The following is a 19,275-nucleotide window of genomic DNA, read 5'->3' as shown; positions in this document are numbered from 1 at the left end:
GTACTCAATTCATAGAGCAAGTAAAAATCTTACAGTAAAAATCTTGAGGGCACCAAGCTGGGTCCAAGCACGCACCCGGTGCGGGCACGATAAAGGGTTAATCCACCACTACTAGGTAACCCCCGGCCTGGCTCCGAGGAGCACTCTTTTCTAGTTTAAGTATCAGTTGACAAGGATGATGTCAGTGGGTCAGAGAATCATCAGATTTAGAATGTGTGCCCTACAGATGACAGCAGTTTCTCCCCAGCACCTCTGTCTTCAGGTGTTACTGTTAAAACATGTTGTTAGTGCAGAGGATTGATTTTTAATAAATGACACTGAGATTTATTTAGTGAGGGTTGATTTCTACCATTTCATTTTTCATTTTTCACATTAGGACTAAAATAAATAAACAAGAAAGTAAGGGCATCCTCTGATATGGTGGTGTGAGAAGAAAGGAAAATCTGATGGAGTTACGGGCTGCTAGAATGGAGTTGATAGATGTGTAATACTTATACCAGCCAGAGCGAGGCAACGATGCGCGAACCGCGCCCCGGTCCTGCCGTTAAACCCCAATAGAAGCAGTTAGAAGAAGAAGTACGACAGTGTCACGAGACTCACGACCAGTGTTGCCATGTCGGCTTATTATAAGCGACGTTGCGGCTTGTTTCTAAAGTGTAGTTGCTTATTTGGGCTTGTTTCCTAATGTTGTTGTTTAAACCAGTGTTTCTCAAACATTTGCATGACAAGGAAGGACCTCCAAATTAATATGTATTTGTGCAGGGACCCGGGGCCCGCCCATACAAGAATTGTGTTGTTAAAATGTTTCAAAAATATTCCCCCCCCCCCCATATTTTCTTAAAGCAGATATAAGCTCACAACGTGTCACATCCATAGGGTCACATCACGACACGTTACGAGCTTGTAGATTTGCTTCTTTCGGGTTTGTTTTCATAGACCTGGTGCTTATTTCTCTCGCAGAATCTGGCAACACTGGTAAAGACACTCTTTACGGCAAACGTTTTTGAACCAGAAGAAGCCATACGGAAAAGCTCCCCGGTGGTTGTTTGTTTGTTTAATGTTGATCTGCACCGTTCAATTAATCTAATTTAACGTGTCCATCAAACTAGTTTTCAATTTCAGGATTTAAACTAGATAAACAAGCAAAAAGATGGACGTTGGCGAACTCCTGAACTATCAGGTGAACGTGTTTTCCGTGTTATTGTGATGACAATGAATAGCAACTAGCGAGGTAGCCCTAATGGCTGTGATATTATTACATACATTCCATGTATTCTAAATACACAGCTATGTAATATCACAGCCATTCTAGGGCTACTAGCAGCGAGGCAGCATGCAATGCATTAATTTATATTAACTCTATAAATATAGTCTACTAACTATCTACAAACTACTATAAAAGTCTGCTTCATCCTCGTGTGAATTAATGTGGTTACATGTTGGCTCACACACGTAGTGTTTCATCAAGTCTGACTTTTTCTTTCGTATCTACTAGAGCAGTGGTTCTCAAACTTTTTCATGTCAAGGACCCCCAAATTGACACTTATTAGCCCACGGACCCCCATTTGAAAAGATATGCCAGGGACTCCCATAAGAGAAGATGTCTACGGCTCTATATCAGTGATTCTCAACCATTTTAATATCAAGGACCCCCAGTTTGACATGCGTTAGGCTACGGACCCCCATTTAATGGCGTTTCTATCTCTGGGACCCCAATTTATATTGTAAAATCTATGTTAATTTAACTCTGAGAGTGTACAAATGGAACCAAATGGACCCGTTAGGGTACACACTCAGAGTTACAGACCCATAAGGGTCCACTCCTAACTATCCATCATTTAGCTGGGGACCCCCTGAAACTCCCTCAAGGACCCCTGGGGGTCCCCGGACCCCACTTTGAGAACCACTGTACTAGAGTCTTAGCGACCCCCCTCCCCCTCCCCCATTTGCCCTGGAATGTCACCTGTAAAGCCCGTATTTCTCTAAACATGTGCTTTACCGCTTGCATGTGCTTTACCGCTTGCCCCAAATGTTAACTATAGGTGTCCTGACTATTTGTGCAATGTATTGCTTGCAGTTACACTCCATAGCAAAGATTACTATCACATTATGGAGCTATTTAACAAAACAAAAAAAACACTTACACACCTTTTACATTATTTACTATTTCTGAAATATTAAACGTTTAATTCTAATCATAACAAGTTACGGACTCTAGCTATAAAATGGCTGATATTCCATACATACAAATTGTATTCCATTATCCATACAGTATACAGCCATAGAACACTCAATACATTTTCATGGAGGGATTAATCTCATTGGCATTCTAATTTGCCATGCAAATTGCAATAAGCTATTGCAATTGTAAGCTGATTGTATGACGTTCTGTATAGTAGTGTGTATATCTGACTGTCTCTTATATGTCATCATGATTTGTGTGCGTGGGCCCTCATTTTAAACAAGCTCAGTGCTTTATGAGCCTGCCAGTTTAGTAGACCTTGTATTGTGAATTTGTACTTCCATGTACTGATATTCTCATGTCTTACTAAATAAAGTACATCAATCAATCAATAATGAATTGCTGTGACATGGGGTCAGCTCTTGTCATATAGTATCATAGTTGCGACAGAAAATGTGCATTCAGTAAAATATCCAATTTTTCGACAAGATTGACTCAGACCACGTTCTCTGTATGTAATGGGATGATATTCACACACAGCAGCACTAAACACTTGCAAACTTCCTTCAACCATCAGGGACACACAAATGGACAGGTGGGTTTTGCAGTTGGTGGGGGTAATTGTAAATCACACCTGTATTAACACCCAAACCGGGACCCTTAACCTCTTAAGCCCTATTTTAAAAAAAAAGAAGAAATAGCCGATCTACAAGCTCACAATGCGTCGCAATCGAAATGCAATGGCAAAAAAAAAAAAGCACTTCATTATTTTAATTGTGGTGAAAACTTGGACAATTTATTGATTTACAGAGATTTGTCAAGACTCGGGACGCAAACCGGGACATCTGATCAGCTGTATTCAACTTGTTTTTATCCATTCCTTTCACCTCTGCAGCCTGATAGAGGAGCAAAGCGTCCCAGGGACGAGGATGGAGGAGAGGAGGAGACCAGAGGAGGGAGGAAGGGACTGGCTGGCAGGGAGCATGGCAGGTTCAGTGGGGAGGCGACAGGAGGAGACACTGACGACACAGATGAGCTGAATGGAGACAAGAGGAGGATCCTGGACAAGCTGATGGATCATGATGAAGATGAACCTGAGGTGGGTGATGATTTGAGTGAGGCGTGAAGCGAACTGCAAAGTGTTTTTGTGTTATTTAGATACAACAGTTAATCTAATTTACTAATCAAATTAATCCATTAAAAAAAAAACATTTCTTTTTTAATGAATCTTATTTATACATATTTTTATATTTTATATATATCTCCAAGTCTGGATGTGATATTTTTTCCCCCAATGATCCAATTGTTGGTGTTTTTTCTTTTTTGTTGTTTTTTAAATATTCTTTAAAAGGATCCCTGGCTAATAAGCTAATAATAATTAAAAACAACTTAAATGTTTTATTTATTTTAGAAATAGTTCATCTTTCACTCAATAGGGGCAATGCCCGTCGCAAGTTGATGATCTAATTTGTCCATGTGTGGTCTAGCCCTATGGAATGCATGTGCAAAAGAAATATAATTAAAAAAATATTGATTTGATGCTCATATTAACCTTAGGAAGTATTATGTTGGATTATTTTCCTCCTCCATGTCTTTTCCTCTTTCTCCACTTGTCCTATGAAATAATCAGACGGAGCCAGTCGACGAGAGTTCAGTGAAGAAAATGATCCTGACCTTTGAGAAAAGGTCGTACAAAAATCAAGAATTGAGGATTAAGTTTCCAGACAACCCAGAGAAGTGAGTTGACTATTGAGAATTAGAAGTCTTTTGTCTTTCTAAATGTACATGTGAAGCACCTGTCTATACATAGATTCTTCAGCTTTGTCAAGCATGCCATTGAGGAAGAAACGCTACTTCACTCTAAACGTGTGCACAATCAATGTTAATGCTGACACTTTAACAACAGTAATTCGTCGAATAGCAATCAACTTAAAAAATCAAATTAAAGCTACAATCTGGGACTAGTTTTAATGAATAAAATGTTATAACCAATCTGTATGGTGAGTATGTTAATACAATTTAACTAGTACATAATATGCAGTGGTTCAAGCTGGTCTCCCTGCTCTTCCATTGAGACATTTAGACCCTGGTTTCGGTAAGACACCTACTGGTTGACGATGACAATTACGGTTTTTGAAGCCGACAGTGCACCGGATTGGACACTATTGCAATTACCTCTCCTGAGGGAGAGTGATAGGTTCTTGATCGTTATCTTAAACCCCCTTGCTGTTTGATCACACACAGATAAAGAAAGACACGTGACACACGAGATCTCTTTTACTCGTACGAGGATTGTAAACGACCATGTATCTCACTGGACACGATCCCAACTTACAATGGCGCATCCTCCCCTCTGCCAAGCACTTTATTATCAAAAGACAGGAGAAAGGAGGAGACAGTGGAGTGGAATTCTACTAGCTGATAAGGACTGTCAGACATATTACACATTGGATTAATACATTGCAGGAATTCAATTAAATGAATACAAATCAAAGAAAGAACTTATATACACACATTATAATATATATCTCTGTACACAGATATTATAAACTGGTCCTAACATTCCCTCCTGTTGTTCATTTAATTAATACTTCTGAACATCAATCACATTTTTTTTTTGCCTTCACATTTCAAAATGAACATCATAACAGGATTTTTATTAATCAACCCAACAACTCAAACATTTGCCTCTTCGCTTCCAGTGGCCTTGGGACTAACTTTCTATGTCACTCTCAAATAGGGCTTGAAAGGAATAACTAATGGTCTTGCTTTGCGTCACTAACATTCTTGGAATTAATGTCATCTGAAATAAAAAAAACACCACATGTCCTTTTTATCAGAAACGCAGACCCCTCCACTCGCAGCAGTCAAAAGGTCAAGAGTCCATCTATTCTGGACGGCCATTAACGACGCTGACTCAAACTCACGGTTTTGGGCCTCTTCAATTTCATTGTAGCATTGAGGAACAGGCTACGTCTATAGTTAATTGTCTCTACACGTAACATAAGCTTTCCCACTCCAAGATGGGGAAAGAGAGACAAACCAACCTTATTGGCACGGGATTACCAGTGAGATTGTATTTTTTTTACAACCTCCAATTCTTAGTTGATCTAAACAAACACGGGGGAGTCAGCATTAATGTCTGTTGACAATTGTGTTCGTTGATCTGACCCTTCTTGACAGAGCCAGCGTGGACATAACAAAGGTTAGGCTTCCGAGTGACATACAGGCTTAACAGTGCTATTTAGGGCGTATTTCAACTGATGGTACGGTTTACACGGCAAATAGCTGCTGTTAGTTCAAAATCATTTTCTCCCAAGGCTCACCAGCGATATTGGATTTCGAGGCATGTCACTTCTCATGACCAGTTGTGTGAAGCAGATATATTTATATGTGTGCAAACATAAACATTCACATTTTAGTCTTAGCGATTTGATTAGCGTAAAAATATACCCAGCATTTAGATTTAGACGGTGAGAAACATTTTCGTCAACACTCCTCGATTTACGAGTAACTTTAATAATACAAATATATAATACACTCATAGAAATTATAAAACTCACAAAAATACCAGGGGTGCAATTCTAAGTGTAATAGGAATGGGGATGGGGAATATTCTAATGGGAGTCTTCTCCAGGTTTGGGTCTGACCTGAGCGCTATCAGCTCGGCCCCACCCGCTGCTGGCTTTTTCACTCCTATTACTTAAATATCTGATAATGTTCGCACCAATTTACAGTGGCCTTTTGTGGATCCAAATAACACGTTTCACAGCAATTGTGTTGGTGACCAGGACTCGGAACGGACCCTCTCAGCGCAGAGTTGGTCCTGGTCCTTTCGCTTGATGATCTTTATCACGGCATGCAGATCACCAGTGCTTCAGTCCCTGTAGGGAGAGAGAAAAGACTAGACAGATAATTTGCACTTTGGACTTTATTCGCATTATGGCTATGGCCGTTTTGACACATCTGTACTTCAATCTAGTTTTACAGTATCATCACTTTTCAAGAAGTGGAAATAATAGTCTTACATATGGCCTTTCGTTACCTTTTCATTGTCTAAAAACATGTACAAAACTGTTTAGCATAATTTTGAAAATTATAAGTGTGAAAATGCTGCTTAATTATATATTATATGTGTACCATCCCTCCTGTTTGAGATATGACCTATGGTCATGACTCAACTTCAGATCCTAAGTGTGAAATGGTCTGTGTCACTGGTGGCAGACATAACAAATAAAAAAACTCCCAATGTGAAGCGCGACTAGGTTCCTTTGTTATCTTATCTACATAAGCGTTTCCCAGGCGTAAAAGTGCCTCTGCTAGTCTACTGTGCAGCAAAAAATAAACAAAGTAGAAAATGCATCTTGGCAACGAACTTTAGTGAGATGAGGTTCAGTACATATCAAAAATTTACACAGGTTCCAGGTCTTAATGGATTAGTTAAGAGACATTTGGAGTAAAAACCTAGAGGCCTTAACATCTTTCAGTTTGGACAAAGGGATTAGTATGGTCAGGCAAGGCCTACACAGAGGAGCTCGTCTAACCTTTTTTTTTTATCTTAACAAACCAGTTAAACCCATAATTTTGCATCATGTCATGCTGAGTGAGTGGCCTAGGAAGCTAGATGCTTTATTGCCCGTGACCTTCAAGTGCTTTAAGAGCTTACTTGTGGTTTTCCACACATACCTCACGTGTGTGGGAGATTCTCCCAAAAATAAATCAACACAAGAGATAGCGTGAGACAACTGAGAAACGTGGCCTCAAAATTTGCTATTTCCCTTGAGAAATTGGCTGGACTTAACAAGCCCTTGTGGAATACTCAAATGAGTAGAAATACTTAAAAAATTTGTACAGATACTTTAAAGTTCCCAAACTGAGTAAAAATACTCTAAACTGAAAATTATTTGGGCTTCTCCTGTTCTTTCTTGGCTGGACTTCACACGCACACGCACACACACACACACTCACACACTCACGCACAGGCAGGCTCACTGGAGCGCACACACACACTCCAGTAATCAGTCTCTGTCTCTCTGTCTCTCTCTCTCTCACGCACACATGTGAACACACACACACATGCAGACAGTCAGACAGACACACATACAATCTGCACATTACAGATTTGGTTCAGACTCATGCATCACTTCTATAATATTTCTCACTCCTCTCACACACACAGTACCTGACACTCTCCAACGTAAGTGACGTCATTCCACATGCTTCAAACACACACAGTCTTTTCGGTACATGAAACTACACACATGCACGTATACAAGCACACACGCACGTCATAACCCATTTGTTCACACTACTGTTGCTACCCTTCACACTTTACATATAGTACATATGTATTACACCCAAACACCACATTCACTTACAATTCATGTACACTAACACCTGAACACACATGCACACTCTCTCTCTTCCTCCTTTCATGCAGAAAAATAACTTCTAGGTGGACTGTACTGCCATGTACTGTGATTCTCATGTTGTTACTAAAAAAAAAAATACATTCATCCACACACATACATACACTCTTACTCTCATTTAAACATCACTCCTTCCATGTCGTTGTGCACCACGACATGGAATTTTGAAATGTTTAAATGATTGCTGCATCTATGTGGGGCAATTCATACAGATCACGAAAAATGCACAATCCACTCTCTCATTTACACATCTTTTAGACAAAACAAAACATGTTCTTCTTACTACAAAACTCTCTCTCTCTCGCTGTCGCTCTAATGCGCACAGCCTCCTACCTTCTTCTCTTTCTCTCTTCTCTAATCTCTCTCATCATTCCAACCATCCACTGTTGTGCTTGATCTACAATCAGCCACAAAGTGGCCCATACGACCACACCTAAAACATGAGTTGGGGGCCCTTGGCTGGCCTCTCTTCTTGCCCTGCTTTGGCTTATCTCCTTCGTTGGTAACATCGACTACAATCACTTGTTTCACAGGAGCACCTGTATCTTCTTTTTCCTTCTCCATATTAGCAGTCAATTACTATTATGTGGGTGAAAACTTAAATATGTGTGGTTCTTATAATGTTCTGTTCAATGTGTAGAAATTATTTTATTCACTGTAAATATCTTGTTCTTATCCTAACTGAGTGTACAGTATTTCAAACTTTATCTAGGCACTGCTGTATACTGGTCAAAAACTGTATCACACCCAAATATTCACCACGTTCACCACGTGTTGGACTAGCCCAGGGGATCAGCTAACTTATCACATTCAAACCACACACCGTACACCCCTGAGAGTCTTATGGGGGTTATACAAGATATATAGACTAAACATAGACAAAAGGATCCTGCCCTGGAAGGTCCACCACGTGTCGACTTGCCCCAGAGGATAAATCACTGAATCCTCTGGAGGGAGTTATCAGACTCTTTATCTTATTAACTACCGTGACTCTCTCTTGAACTCACACAAAACTCGTTCTCAGTATACTCTTGCAGCTAATAAAATGCAGTGGCCCCCGCCACTACAACACAACTATAACTGTAGTTGCTTATCTATGCACAACTACAACACACTTGTCAATATTACACCTAAGTAATAACAACAATATGTCCACACAAGGACCACTTACGTGTTCTTATAGGTGTGTGATCACGTTCAGATTTCGGCAGTCGTTCGTCGAAGAGAAGATTTCGGACTGGTGAACACCGGCCTGGTGCGACTTTACACCCCAGGGCTTGCAGGACCCTCTTGGATCCCTGGCTATCGATAGACTTGCGATGCGTCCTCTTCTCCTCTTCCAAAAACGACGTAGAAATCCGGCTCGAAGGACCAGTGAAATGATAGGTTCTTGATCGTTATCTTAAACCCCCTTGCTGTTTGATCACACACAGATAAAGAAAGACACGTGACACACGAGATCTCTTTTACTCGTACGAGGATTGTAAACGACCATGTATCTCACTGGACACGATCCCAACTTACAATGGCGCATCCTCCCCTCTGCCAAGCACTTTATTATCAAAAGACAGGAGAAAGGAGGAGACAGTGGAGTGGAATTCTACTAGCTGATAAGGACTGTCAGACATATTACACATTGGATTAATACATTGCAGGAATTCAATTAAATGAATACAAATCAAAGAAAGAACTTATATACACACATTATAATATATATCTCTGTACACAGATATTATAAACTGGTCCTAACAGAGAGGAAGATAACGGAAATAAAACGTACATATTCAAATAGTTATTATTTAATAATAATCTACAAAGTGTTTATTTGTTCATGAATCTGGTGTGTGTGTGTGTCCCTTGTTCTATGCTCTAGGTTCATGGAAACGGAGCTGGACCTGAATGACATCCTCCAGGAGATGCATGTGATCGCCACCATGCCAGACCTCTACCATCTACTGGTGGAACTCAATGCTGTCCATTCGTTACTGGGCCTCCTCAGCCACGAGAACTCTGATATCCTCAACAATGAACGAATGTCTTTTATACAAATAATTCCATGTATTTATATTATACTCAGTGGTGGAAAAAGTACTATTATTTTTTTTACTGAAGTAAAAGTATCAATACTGCAATGTAGAAATACTCTGTTACAAGTAAAAGTCCGGAATTAAAAATTTACCAGAGTAAAAGTACAAAAGTATTGGTATCAAAATGTACTTAAAGTATCAAAAGTAGAAAGTACTCATTCTGCAGAATGTCCCATTTCACAAGTTTTCAAATAAGTCATTTGAAAATAGCAGATCTACAAGCTCACAATGCCGGCTATTTTCAAATGGCCGAAATGTATAAAAGGCTGAAGTGGTTAATAAAAATCTACAAAGTAACCTGTAACTAAAGTTTTCAAATAATTGTAGTGGAGTAAAAGTACAATGTTTGCCACCGAGATGTAGTGAGTAAAAGTACAGAAAATTGGAAATACTCCAGTAAAGTAAAAAATACCTCAAAATTGTACAGTACTTGAGTAAATGTACGTAGTTACTTAACACCACTGATTATACTACTACTTATATTATGTAGAGGACAGAAATGCTTTAATAATAATGTCTAGGAAGAGGAAGTACAGCAACTAGTCATTGTCCTTAATAGCTGGTCTTACATATTGCCATAGCAGTGGTGGACCTGCTCCAGGAACTGACAGATATTGATACGCTCAATGAAAGCGAGGAGGGGGCTGAGGTACTCATAGACACACTGGTGAGTGTTTCACTTTCATTTATGAGTGGTATTATTAATGCTGTTTTTGTGTTGTTTGCTTTGGGGTATTTCTTTGTCAATGTGTATTTGCACATACCGGTACTTAAAGCTTGCAGTCCAGATCGTATCTTAAGAGAGTTTTATTTAACAGAAATAGATATGCATTCAGGACAAACCAACAGTCTCATAGCATGGCACTGTGTCACGCATAAGTGCCGATACCGAAAAGTCAAACCATGGCCCGGATCGTTGGCCTAGCGGTCCGGGCACTTAGGCTCTAATGTAGCCTGACAGTGCGTCGTGGGTTAGTGTCCCGTTCCCGACAACCTTTGCTGCGTGTTTCTCCCTGTCTCTCTCTCCCTCTTTCCTGTCCATCTTCACTGAAAAACTATCAATTAAGGCAGACAATAGTGCAGCTTTAATGGTTTATGTTTGGACATCTCTCTTGTAGTTGGAGGGTCAGGTGGTGGCGCTACTGGTCCAGAACATGGAGCGCTTAGATGAGCAGGTTAAGGAGGAGGCAGACGGAGTTTACAACACGCTGGGTAAGGACATGCAACTGAACTCAGCAATGTTTTGCCGGGGTATACGCCTGTGTTGCTACCCTCTATCTATAATACTGTTATGAAGAAATAATGTCTTAAATATTGTGGTAACATAAACATTGGGTAAGCTGATTGTATGACGTTCTGCATAGCAGTGTTGTATATTTGTCTGTCTTCTTAAATGTCATCATGGTTCGAGTGCATGGGGATCTCATTTTAAATAAGCCACTGTGCTTTTATGAGCGATCCAGTTTAGAGCACCTTGTATTGTGAATTGTACTTCCATGTACTGTTTCCATGTCTTTCTAAATAAAGTATTCAATCAATCAATCAATCAATCAAAACGCCTTTATAAAGGAAGGTTTCTGGCATATATGCCCAGATGCTTCTCTAGGGTGCGAGAGTTATGATCTTTAAAATGCATATATGTTTAAACTTTATAGCCCCCGCCATGTGGCCAATTGCAACCATATTTCATTTTAACCTTATTTCATACACTTACAATGAGCGTGCAACCTTTCTAGTCTTAATGTTTACCCTTACAGGAAATTAAGCAAATGGAACGGCACTTAATTGAAGAGCAAGTCTTTGTTGGTCTGTTAGAAGTGGGCATTTTTCATGACTGTGTAATAGGATTGTGGTGTTCTCCTGCTCACCACTCTCTCTGTTTAGATATTCTATACAATTTGTGAATTTACTTCCATTGGGTAACTGTGTTGTTTCTTTCTACCCCATCAGCCATCATAGAGAACATGGCAGAGTTCAGACCAGGCCTGTGTACAGAGGCAGCTCAACAGGGACTCATGCAGTGGCTGCTCAAGAGAATCAAGGTGAATTATTGATGTTAATAATGTTATCTCTTGAGTTTATGAAATTCACATAAATGTGAGAGCTTCTCACAGTCACAGAAATTCCTCAGTTTGTGTGGTTAACCACACTAATTAGTCCTGTATTTTTGGGCCTCACGATATAAGCTTCTGTCCTATTTGATATAAGTTGGTTCTGTATTCATGAACCTTTTTTATTTTTATAAAACTGCCCAACCACAAGCTACTTTTATATTAATGTATTGCTGAATTTCCAGATAAGTTCTACTGTATATAGTTTAATCAGTGAAGATGCTGTATACCACTAGAACTACATGCCACACCCAATCTCTGTAATGAAATAAGTATGTTGTATGCATGAGCTGTAATTAAAATGATTGAATCTCCCTCCCCCTTTCTTTCTCTCACTCAGGCAAAGATGCCATTTGATGCTAACAAGTTGTACTGTAGTGAAATATTGGCAATCTTGCTGCAAAACAATGACAGTGAGTGTTCTACAGATTGTTCTACAGATTGTTTTTTTTACATATACATACATTGACTCCCTCTGTTTTCTCTTACATCATCCTGTTCCTTTCTCTCTTATCTCTTCTGTTCCTTTCCTTTTCCTCCTTCACTCGTAATAATAATAATCGCACAGAAACCTAACACACACTTTAAACACACATAAAAAAGAAAAGATCAGAATCTTAAAAAATATATATATATATATCTTTCTGCAAATAGCTGATCTGCAAGTTGCAGATCAGCTATTTTCAAATCATTTATTAATCTTCACAATTTTTCAAAAGAATTCAGTTGCAATGATATGCCCAAAATAGGGATAGAATAGGTATACAAATTGGGACACAAATAGGTTGCATAATAATAACCATTACTGACGTCGTCAAAAAAGTCAGATAATGGCTGATATATTGGTCAGGCTCTACCTGTTCACATCTCTCTCTCTCTTTCTCTCCCCTCTCATTTTCCTCTATTGCATTCTCTCCGATATACGTTTTCCTTTCCCCTCCGAGATCTGCTGTCTTTTCATAATTTCTCAGTCTACATCTAATCTTGCTCCGGTTTCTTTGCATTCTTCTTTCTCACTTTTCCTCCCTTTCTGTTGTACTCTCTCTCACTCCGTCTCCCTGTGTCTTTCTCCCTCTCAGGCACCAGAGAACTTTTAGGAGAGATGGATGGCATTGATGTGTTACTGCAGCAACTCTCTGTAAGTTGTAACATTTTTGACTGTCACAGTGTTTTACATTATTACTTAGCAATAAAAAAGAACACTTATAAATATACACACATATACAATTGTTTCTTCTAAAAACTGTATTTACGCAGTGGTTACGCTTTTCCATACTGAGACACTCACTTATGTTACTCAGTTTCCTAGTTGACACTTCATCAGCTACGGTTTCAGAGCAAAGCCTTTAGTTTATTTTAAAAGCCAAGCCATTAAAAACAAAAGGGAAACTTAAGTGGAGTTATAGAACTGGAGTTTATATATAATAGAATACACTAAATTGGATTTAAGTTCCATGTTAAACATAACGTTAACCTTCCGCTTGTTTAGGAGTTAAGGTTATAGATTTTGTGGTGCTTTCTAGCCAGCAAAGTTGTAGGATGGTTCAACATAGGCCATCAGAGACTTAAAGAAAGACACACATCAGCATTGTGTTGCTATGATGCTTCCCATATTATAAGCAAGCACTTCTACAACTCAAGCCTGATTCATACCTGGTTGTGCATTGTGTCTTGCACTGAAAGTACAGGTGCACAACTAAGCATAAATCAGGTGTAATGAATGTGTTAAAAAACAGTCTGAGGACTGCCAACAGTCGCTTTGAAGAACAGGATTGTTGCGCACGTTTCATCGCCATACACACGAAAAAGCCTTACATAATGTTTTCCATGATACCTTGTATTCCCCTTCCTCAGGTGTTTAAGCGTCACAACCCAGCCACAGCCGAGGAGCAGGAGAGTATGGAGAATTTGTTTGACTCTCTTTGTTCCTGCCTCATGCTCGCTGCCAATAGAGACCGCTTTCTCAAGGGAGAGGGTCTTCAGCTCATGAATCTCATGCTCCGGTAAGAAGATATAGAAGTTGTTTTTTGGGCTACAAAAAAATAGGCCCAGTATAAGGACACTAGGGGACCGGGGTCATGTGGTTAAAATTGTCCATCGCTGACATTTCCTCATTTCCCAGTGAAAAGAAAATCTCTCGGACTAGCGCTCTGAAGGTCCTGGACCATGGGATGATTGGAGCAGAGGGGGCTGATAACTGCCATAAATTTGTAGACATCCTTGGCCTCAGAACCATCTTTCCCCTCTTCATGAAGACACCGAAGAAGATGAAAAAGGCCGGCATGTCCGAAAAGGAGCACGAAGGTTAGTCAGCAGCATATATGAGGATAATTTGCTAGTGCAAAGATATGAAGCTAATAGACACATTGAAGGTCAAAGTTGCAAAGACACATAGTTTACATATATACTACTGTAGACATACTTTGTCTAATAGTGTAATTAGTTGAATCAAAGGGCTAAGTGCAATACTAAGTACAATAGTTCAATTCAATTTTATTATAGTGCTGAATCACAACATGTTTTCTCAATACACTTTACCCATAACGCACTTAAACGCAGAGACACAACGTTGTCAGGATATGCTAAGAACGTGTCCTTTTGTCTTTTGGTGCATCAACTAAGTTCAACATTCCAGTCTGTCAGTATTTTGTGATTGCTTGTCTTTGAGCATATCTTTAAAGCGCAATAACACTTTGGTAGAAGTTTTGGTTGTGTAGTTCCCTTGCCATGATATCAATGTATATCAGACACCAAACCCACCCTGTACGGCATTTATTATAGAAATATGTCAACTTCCTGATGGTTTTACTGTTTGAAAATGTGGATCCAGACTTTCTTTATAAACAACAACCATGATGTTATATATATTGGCAGAATGCCAATGCTTTATTTGCGTTTGTGTACTTGCTAAAATACTGACTTTGAGAGCTGTTTCACATTGCAATTTGGTCATTGAGACAATCTTTCACGATCAATTTCTAACCAACGGAGCAACAAGAGTAAGATATCTTGCCAATATTTGGAGTCACGGCAAGGTTAATACACAATCCAAACCTCTACTAAGGTGTCGTTGCACTTTAAACGGAAACCATTCAGGTCTGATCTGGTGATATTGATGAGGATGGCCACAGTTTGTCAAATTAATTTCTTCTATGTTGTGTCTAGAACATGTCTGCTCCATCATCGCCTCCATGCTGAGAAACCTCAAGTCTCAGCAGAGAACTCGACTTCTCAACAAGTTTACTGAGAACGACTGTGAAAAGGTCAGTTTCTCTGTTGTATCTGCTTCATGACTTCAAGTAGTAAATTCCTATCCGGGTAGGTGTTTGTGTGCATGCATGGGCATTTGTGGTTGTTCTTTTTAAGTTTTTGTGTAACCGCTAGATAACCACTATATAAAGTGTTTTCAACGATGAACATCAAAGTTGAAACCCTGGCAGATTTTTAATTGGTCTTAACTTGTGAGCTTGTAGATCAGCTATTTTTGGCAAACGTTCCCCCCAGAATAGGGATGCTGGAGTTCAGGTGGTTAATGGGCACAGCCCTGAAACTACAGGCCTACTGTATGTCATGCTGCAAGTGTTTTGTTTTCACTTTTAGAAATAAAACAAACAAACAAACATTTACAAATTAGTCTGCATTCAAAATTCAAACCACCCAACATGATTTTTTTTATTACCCCTTTGAATTATCTTTTCTTTCGTTCAGAATTTTTACATATTGTTTGTTCTGCTTATTTATTAATTTTTGTATCAATTATACAAATAATTATTGACCACATTAACCCTGGTGTCCCTGTTTTAGGCATGTTATCAAAACGGTTTATTTTCTTTTTTCAAAAAACATTGCAAATAGCCGGTCTACACACTCACAATGTGTTACATCACGACGCATTGTAAGATTGTAGATTGGCTATTTTCACTATAGAAAAAGAAGCTTAAATCATGGTTAATAAACCATAAATCTCTGTCTCCCTTCTCTCCATCCCCAGGTTGATCGGCTGATGGAGTTGCATTTTAAGTACCTAGAGGCTGTTCAACAGGCTGACAAGAGAATAGAAGGAGAAAAACATGTAAGTGTGTGTGTGTGTGTGTGTGTGTGTGTGTGTGTGTGTGTGTGTGTTAGTGGGTGTTCTTGGTATACTGACAGATAACTTTTCCTCTGTGTGTGTGTGTGTGTGTAGGACATGGTGCGTCGTGGAGAGATCTTAGATGACCAGCTGGAGGATGACTTTTACCTTCGTCGTTTGGACGCTGGCCTGTTTGTCCTGCAGCTGCTCTGCTACATCATGGTAGAGATCAGCAACTCGGGGATAACACAGGTACACACACACACACACACACACACACACACACACACACACACACACACACACAGTACTTTGCACACCCACACGTGCACGCGAAGTACATACTTGTACGCATACATACACATACATACTGGTACGCATATATATATATATACACATACCTATACCTACTGGTACACATACATACGTAAATGGTGCATTTATATAAATGCATACATACACTGGAATACACACACTGGGCACACACGGTTCAGTAAGCCCATGTTTTGAAACTTACTTTCAGTTTGGTTTTGGTACAGACTTCACACCGGGCACCACAGTTTTGGTAAATATTTGTACATAATACATACTGATAAAACACATACACATATACATACTGGTGCTTAGTCTAGTGCTGGGTAATCATTGTTCTCTTCCAGTTGTGAATTTTGTTTTTCAAATTGGAAACCATAGACTCACTTTGCGTGTATCACTTGTACTGTACAGTACATAAAACAAGTCAGACCGTATACAATTTTTGCCCTGTAGAAATCCCCCAACTGGATACTGTACCTCTGAGTTGATACTGATGGCACATATCAAATCCTACTATGTTTCTTTGTGTCTTTGTGTAGCTGCAACAGAGGGTTCACCAGATTTTGAATCTGAGAGGAGGCTCTGTCAAAGTGGTACGGCACATCATGAGAGGTAATGTTACTAAACACACCCTACACACAGGCACCTACCACTATAAGTATGTTCAGGTTTTCTTACCTAGCATTGGCCGGGTTAATGCGTGGGTGAAATAACCCCCCCCTTCACTGATCGAGTCCTCCCTCCCTCCGTACCCCCATGATCCATCCTCCCTCTCTCTCCCTCTGTCCCCTTCACTCTCATCCCTCGCTTTCTTTCACTAATAGAGTACCAAGTTTTTGTCCCTTTCAAAATGCCATAGACCCCCCCCCCCCACACACACACACACACACACACACACACACACACACACATATATATGGGTACAGTATATGCCCATGTATGTGCATATGCATATTGGTCGGATCAGTGGTTCTGGACAACACCAATCTGACCAACTTCATTCACACCGGGCACCACACTCCCTCAGATACACACACGCCGAGTTTGAAGTCTATCGGTCAGACGGTTCTCGAGATATGTGGGGGACAGACACACAAACACGTGCTGATTCATGCAGAGATTTGTGTAACTTATAGTAAGAAAAATAATGTTGAACTGCATTCAACATGAGAAAGCTCCCTTAATTTTACATAAACAGAATAAACCACCTTTGATGTCTCGACCTCTCTCCAGTCCTCTGGATTGAAACCCAACATGGCCAGTGGTGAGCTAATCAACTGTCACCTGTTGTGTTTTGCAGAGTACGCTGAGAGCATCGGAGATGGGAAAGCCCAAGAGGTCAAAGAGGCTGAACAGAAGAGAATCATGGACCTGGCAGACAACTTCTAGCATCTCTATTTCTATTTCTCACGCAAACACATTTTTCTTTTTTAGAATTGACCAGCAGTTACCATACAACCTGGCAGTATTGCCTGGTACATTTCCTTTGGTGTGAACATACTGCTAACTAAAAATACCCAATCCTTGGTGTGAACATACTGTTAACTGAGAATACCCAGACTTGGATAAGATTATTTTCGGCTAGTAGAATGGATGACTGTACAGTATTTAAAGGAGGTGTATGTGATATTGTTTAAAAAAGTGTTACATAGTTCTGTATTCCCATAGTAATCATTGCTATAGAGAGTGTATTCAGTAATAGGTGTCTCTCCAGCTCTTTAGTAAACATAAAATACATTTTCAGGTCGGGAAACCAATTTTATCCGATCAGGAGAGAGAACTCATACAATCTACAGGATAATCACGTGAAATTGGAAGTGATGAAACAAAGAAATGAGCAGATTAAATTGGTACTACCTACTGAATTATTCAGAGTGCAGTAGGTAGGACACTGATTTAATTAGTGCAGAAATACCATCGTTTTGAAATGTGTAGCGCATTGGCATATAGACATGACTATATGCCTATGGCACATTAGGAGTCCACTAAATATACATTCAGGGTTAGGTCTATGTGTTTCTGCTAATATTATTGACCTTATTTTGTACTGTATGTCCGTGGCACAAATGCATTTTGACCAATGTCCATCGCATGGAGATGACCCGTATGGAACCCCTGTTACAGATTACAGAACAAACACTACAGCAATGATCAGAATATAGAGTTTTAACCTTTTTACAAAAACTTTGTTTTAACCAAAAAATATCACTTACAGCACCTTTAACTCACACAGTGCTGGTGAGACATGAGCTCATACTTATTTTTGATTTCATAACGATTTTGACCTAAATTAATTTGCTTTGAATGAGCGGGAATAAAAACCTATGTAGGCTATTCTGTGTATTTCAAAAATATAATCAATAATCACCATCATCTGAACCAGTTCATTGTAATGCAGCCCTGGATTTGGTAGATGAAAACATGGCTGTCCACCAACATGTTAAACTGATGAGTGGTTTGCATCTGCCTTTGTCCCTGCTGGACATTATGCTGCATGACAAACGACAAGAAGACAAAAAGTTTGCCATAGATAGATCCATTCTACGAAGCTAATGCTCCAGTATGTTCAGCAGCATTTGATAGCATTATGGTAAATGACCAGTTTGACGTCATTGCGCAGGCATTTCCGCACTTAGCACAGAAATACACATAATACATAGGGTGTTAATGCTACACCATGTAAGTCTGTACAGTATGTTGTAGGCTACAGAACAATGGGGTTGATTGATTGTTTTATTAAAAGACTTGACTGCCAGTGGACTACCATTGCCTACAACAATGTGTCACTGACATCTTAGTTATCCCTGAAACTAATGCATTCCAGAAAGAACCGGACTGATCCGTCTCTTCTGCACCCGAAATGAACATATGAAACATGAGGCATCACTTTCTTAGCTGTGGCAGTAGTGGCCATAGAACTAAAATGAAATTCTAGAACACTGGTTTGAAATACCTATAATTTTACAAGTGGTGTTTGAGTGTTGTATGTGTACATGGACGAAAACTGCAGGATGGTTACCAAACGGTCGATCCAAGCTTATTTCTCTCTTGTCTGCTTTATTTGCTTTGCGTTTGCTTGTAA

General features: G+C 39.6%; 2 protein-coding genes across 2 annotated transcripts in view; one reads left to right on the top strand and one right to left on the bottom strand.

The window, feature by feature from the left end:
* Nucleotides 1-19,275, bottom strand: part of calcrl2 (calcitonin receptor-like 2) — a 218,421-nt gene that overhangs the window by 150,392 nt on the left and 48,754 nt on the right. The window lies entirely within an intron of this gene.
* ctnnbl1 (catenin, beta like 1) lies at nucleotides 1,006-18,502 on the top strand. Its single transcript, XM_080444337.1, has 16 exons — nucleotides 1,006-1,180; nucleotides 3,078-3,281; nucleotides 3,813-3,919; nucleotides 9,485-9,628; nucleotides 10,272-10,365; nucleotides 10,817-10,910; nucleotides 11,649-11,740; nucleotides 12,150-12,222; nucleotides 12,889-12,947; nucleotides 13,664-13,812; nucleotides 13,932-14,113; nucleotides 14,975-15,072; nucleotides 15,801-15,881; nucleotides 15,993-16,130; nucleotides 16,733-16,805; nucleotides 17,494-18,502. Exons 1-16 carry the CDS (start codon nucleotides 1,151-1,153, stop codon nucleotides 17,580-17,582), a joined length of 1,707 nt encoding a protein of 568 aa, XP_080300463.1. The 5' UTR covers nucleotides 1,006-1,150; the 3' UTR covers nucleotides 17,583-18,502.

Source organism: Gymnoscopelus braueri (assembly GCF_963280865.1).
Source record: "Gymnoscopelus braueri genome assembly, chromosome: 12".
Taxonomy (NCBI): domain Eukaryota; kingdom Metazoa; phylum Chordata; class Actinopteri; order Myctophiformes; family Myctophidae; genus Gymnoscopelus; species Gymnoscopelus braueri.
Note: the sequence above shows the minus strand (reverse complement) of the source record. Positions and strands in the feature narration are given on the sequence as shown.

Coding starts and splice junctions, on each gene's coding strand:
- ctnnbl1 (XM_080444337.1), top strand. CDS start 1,151: ATGGACGTTGGCGAACTCCTGAACTATCAG. Junction 11,741..12,149: donor GGCTGCTCAAGAGAATCAAG/GTGAATTATTGA, acceptor TCTCTCACTCAG/GCAAAGATGCCATTTGATGC. Junction 15,073..15,800: donor CTGAGAACGACTGTGAAAAG/GTCAGTTTCTCT, acceptor CTCCATCCCCAG/GTTGATCGGCTGATGGAGTT.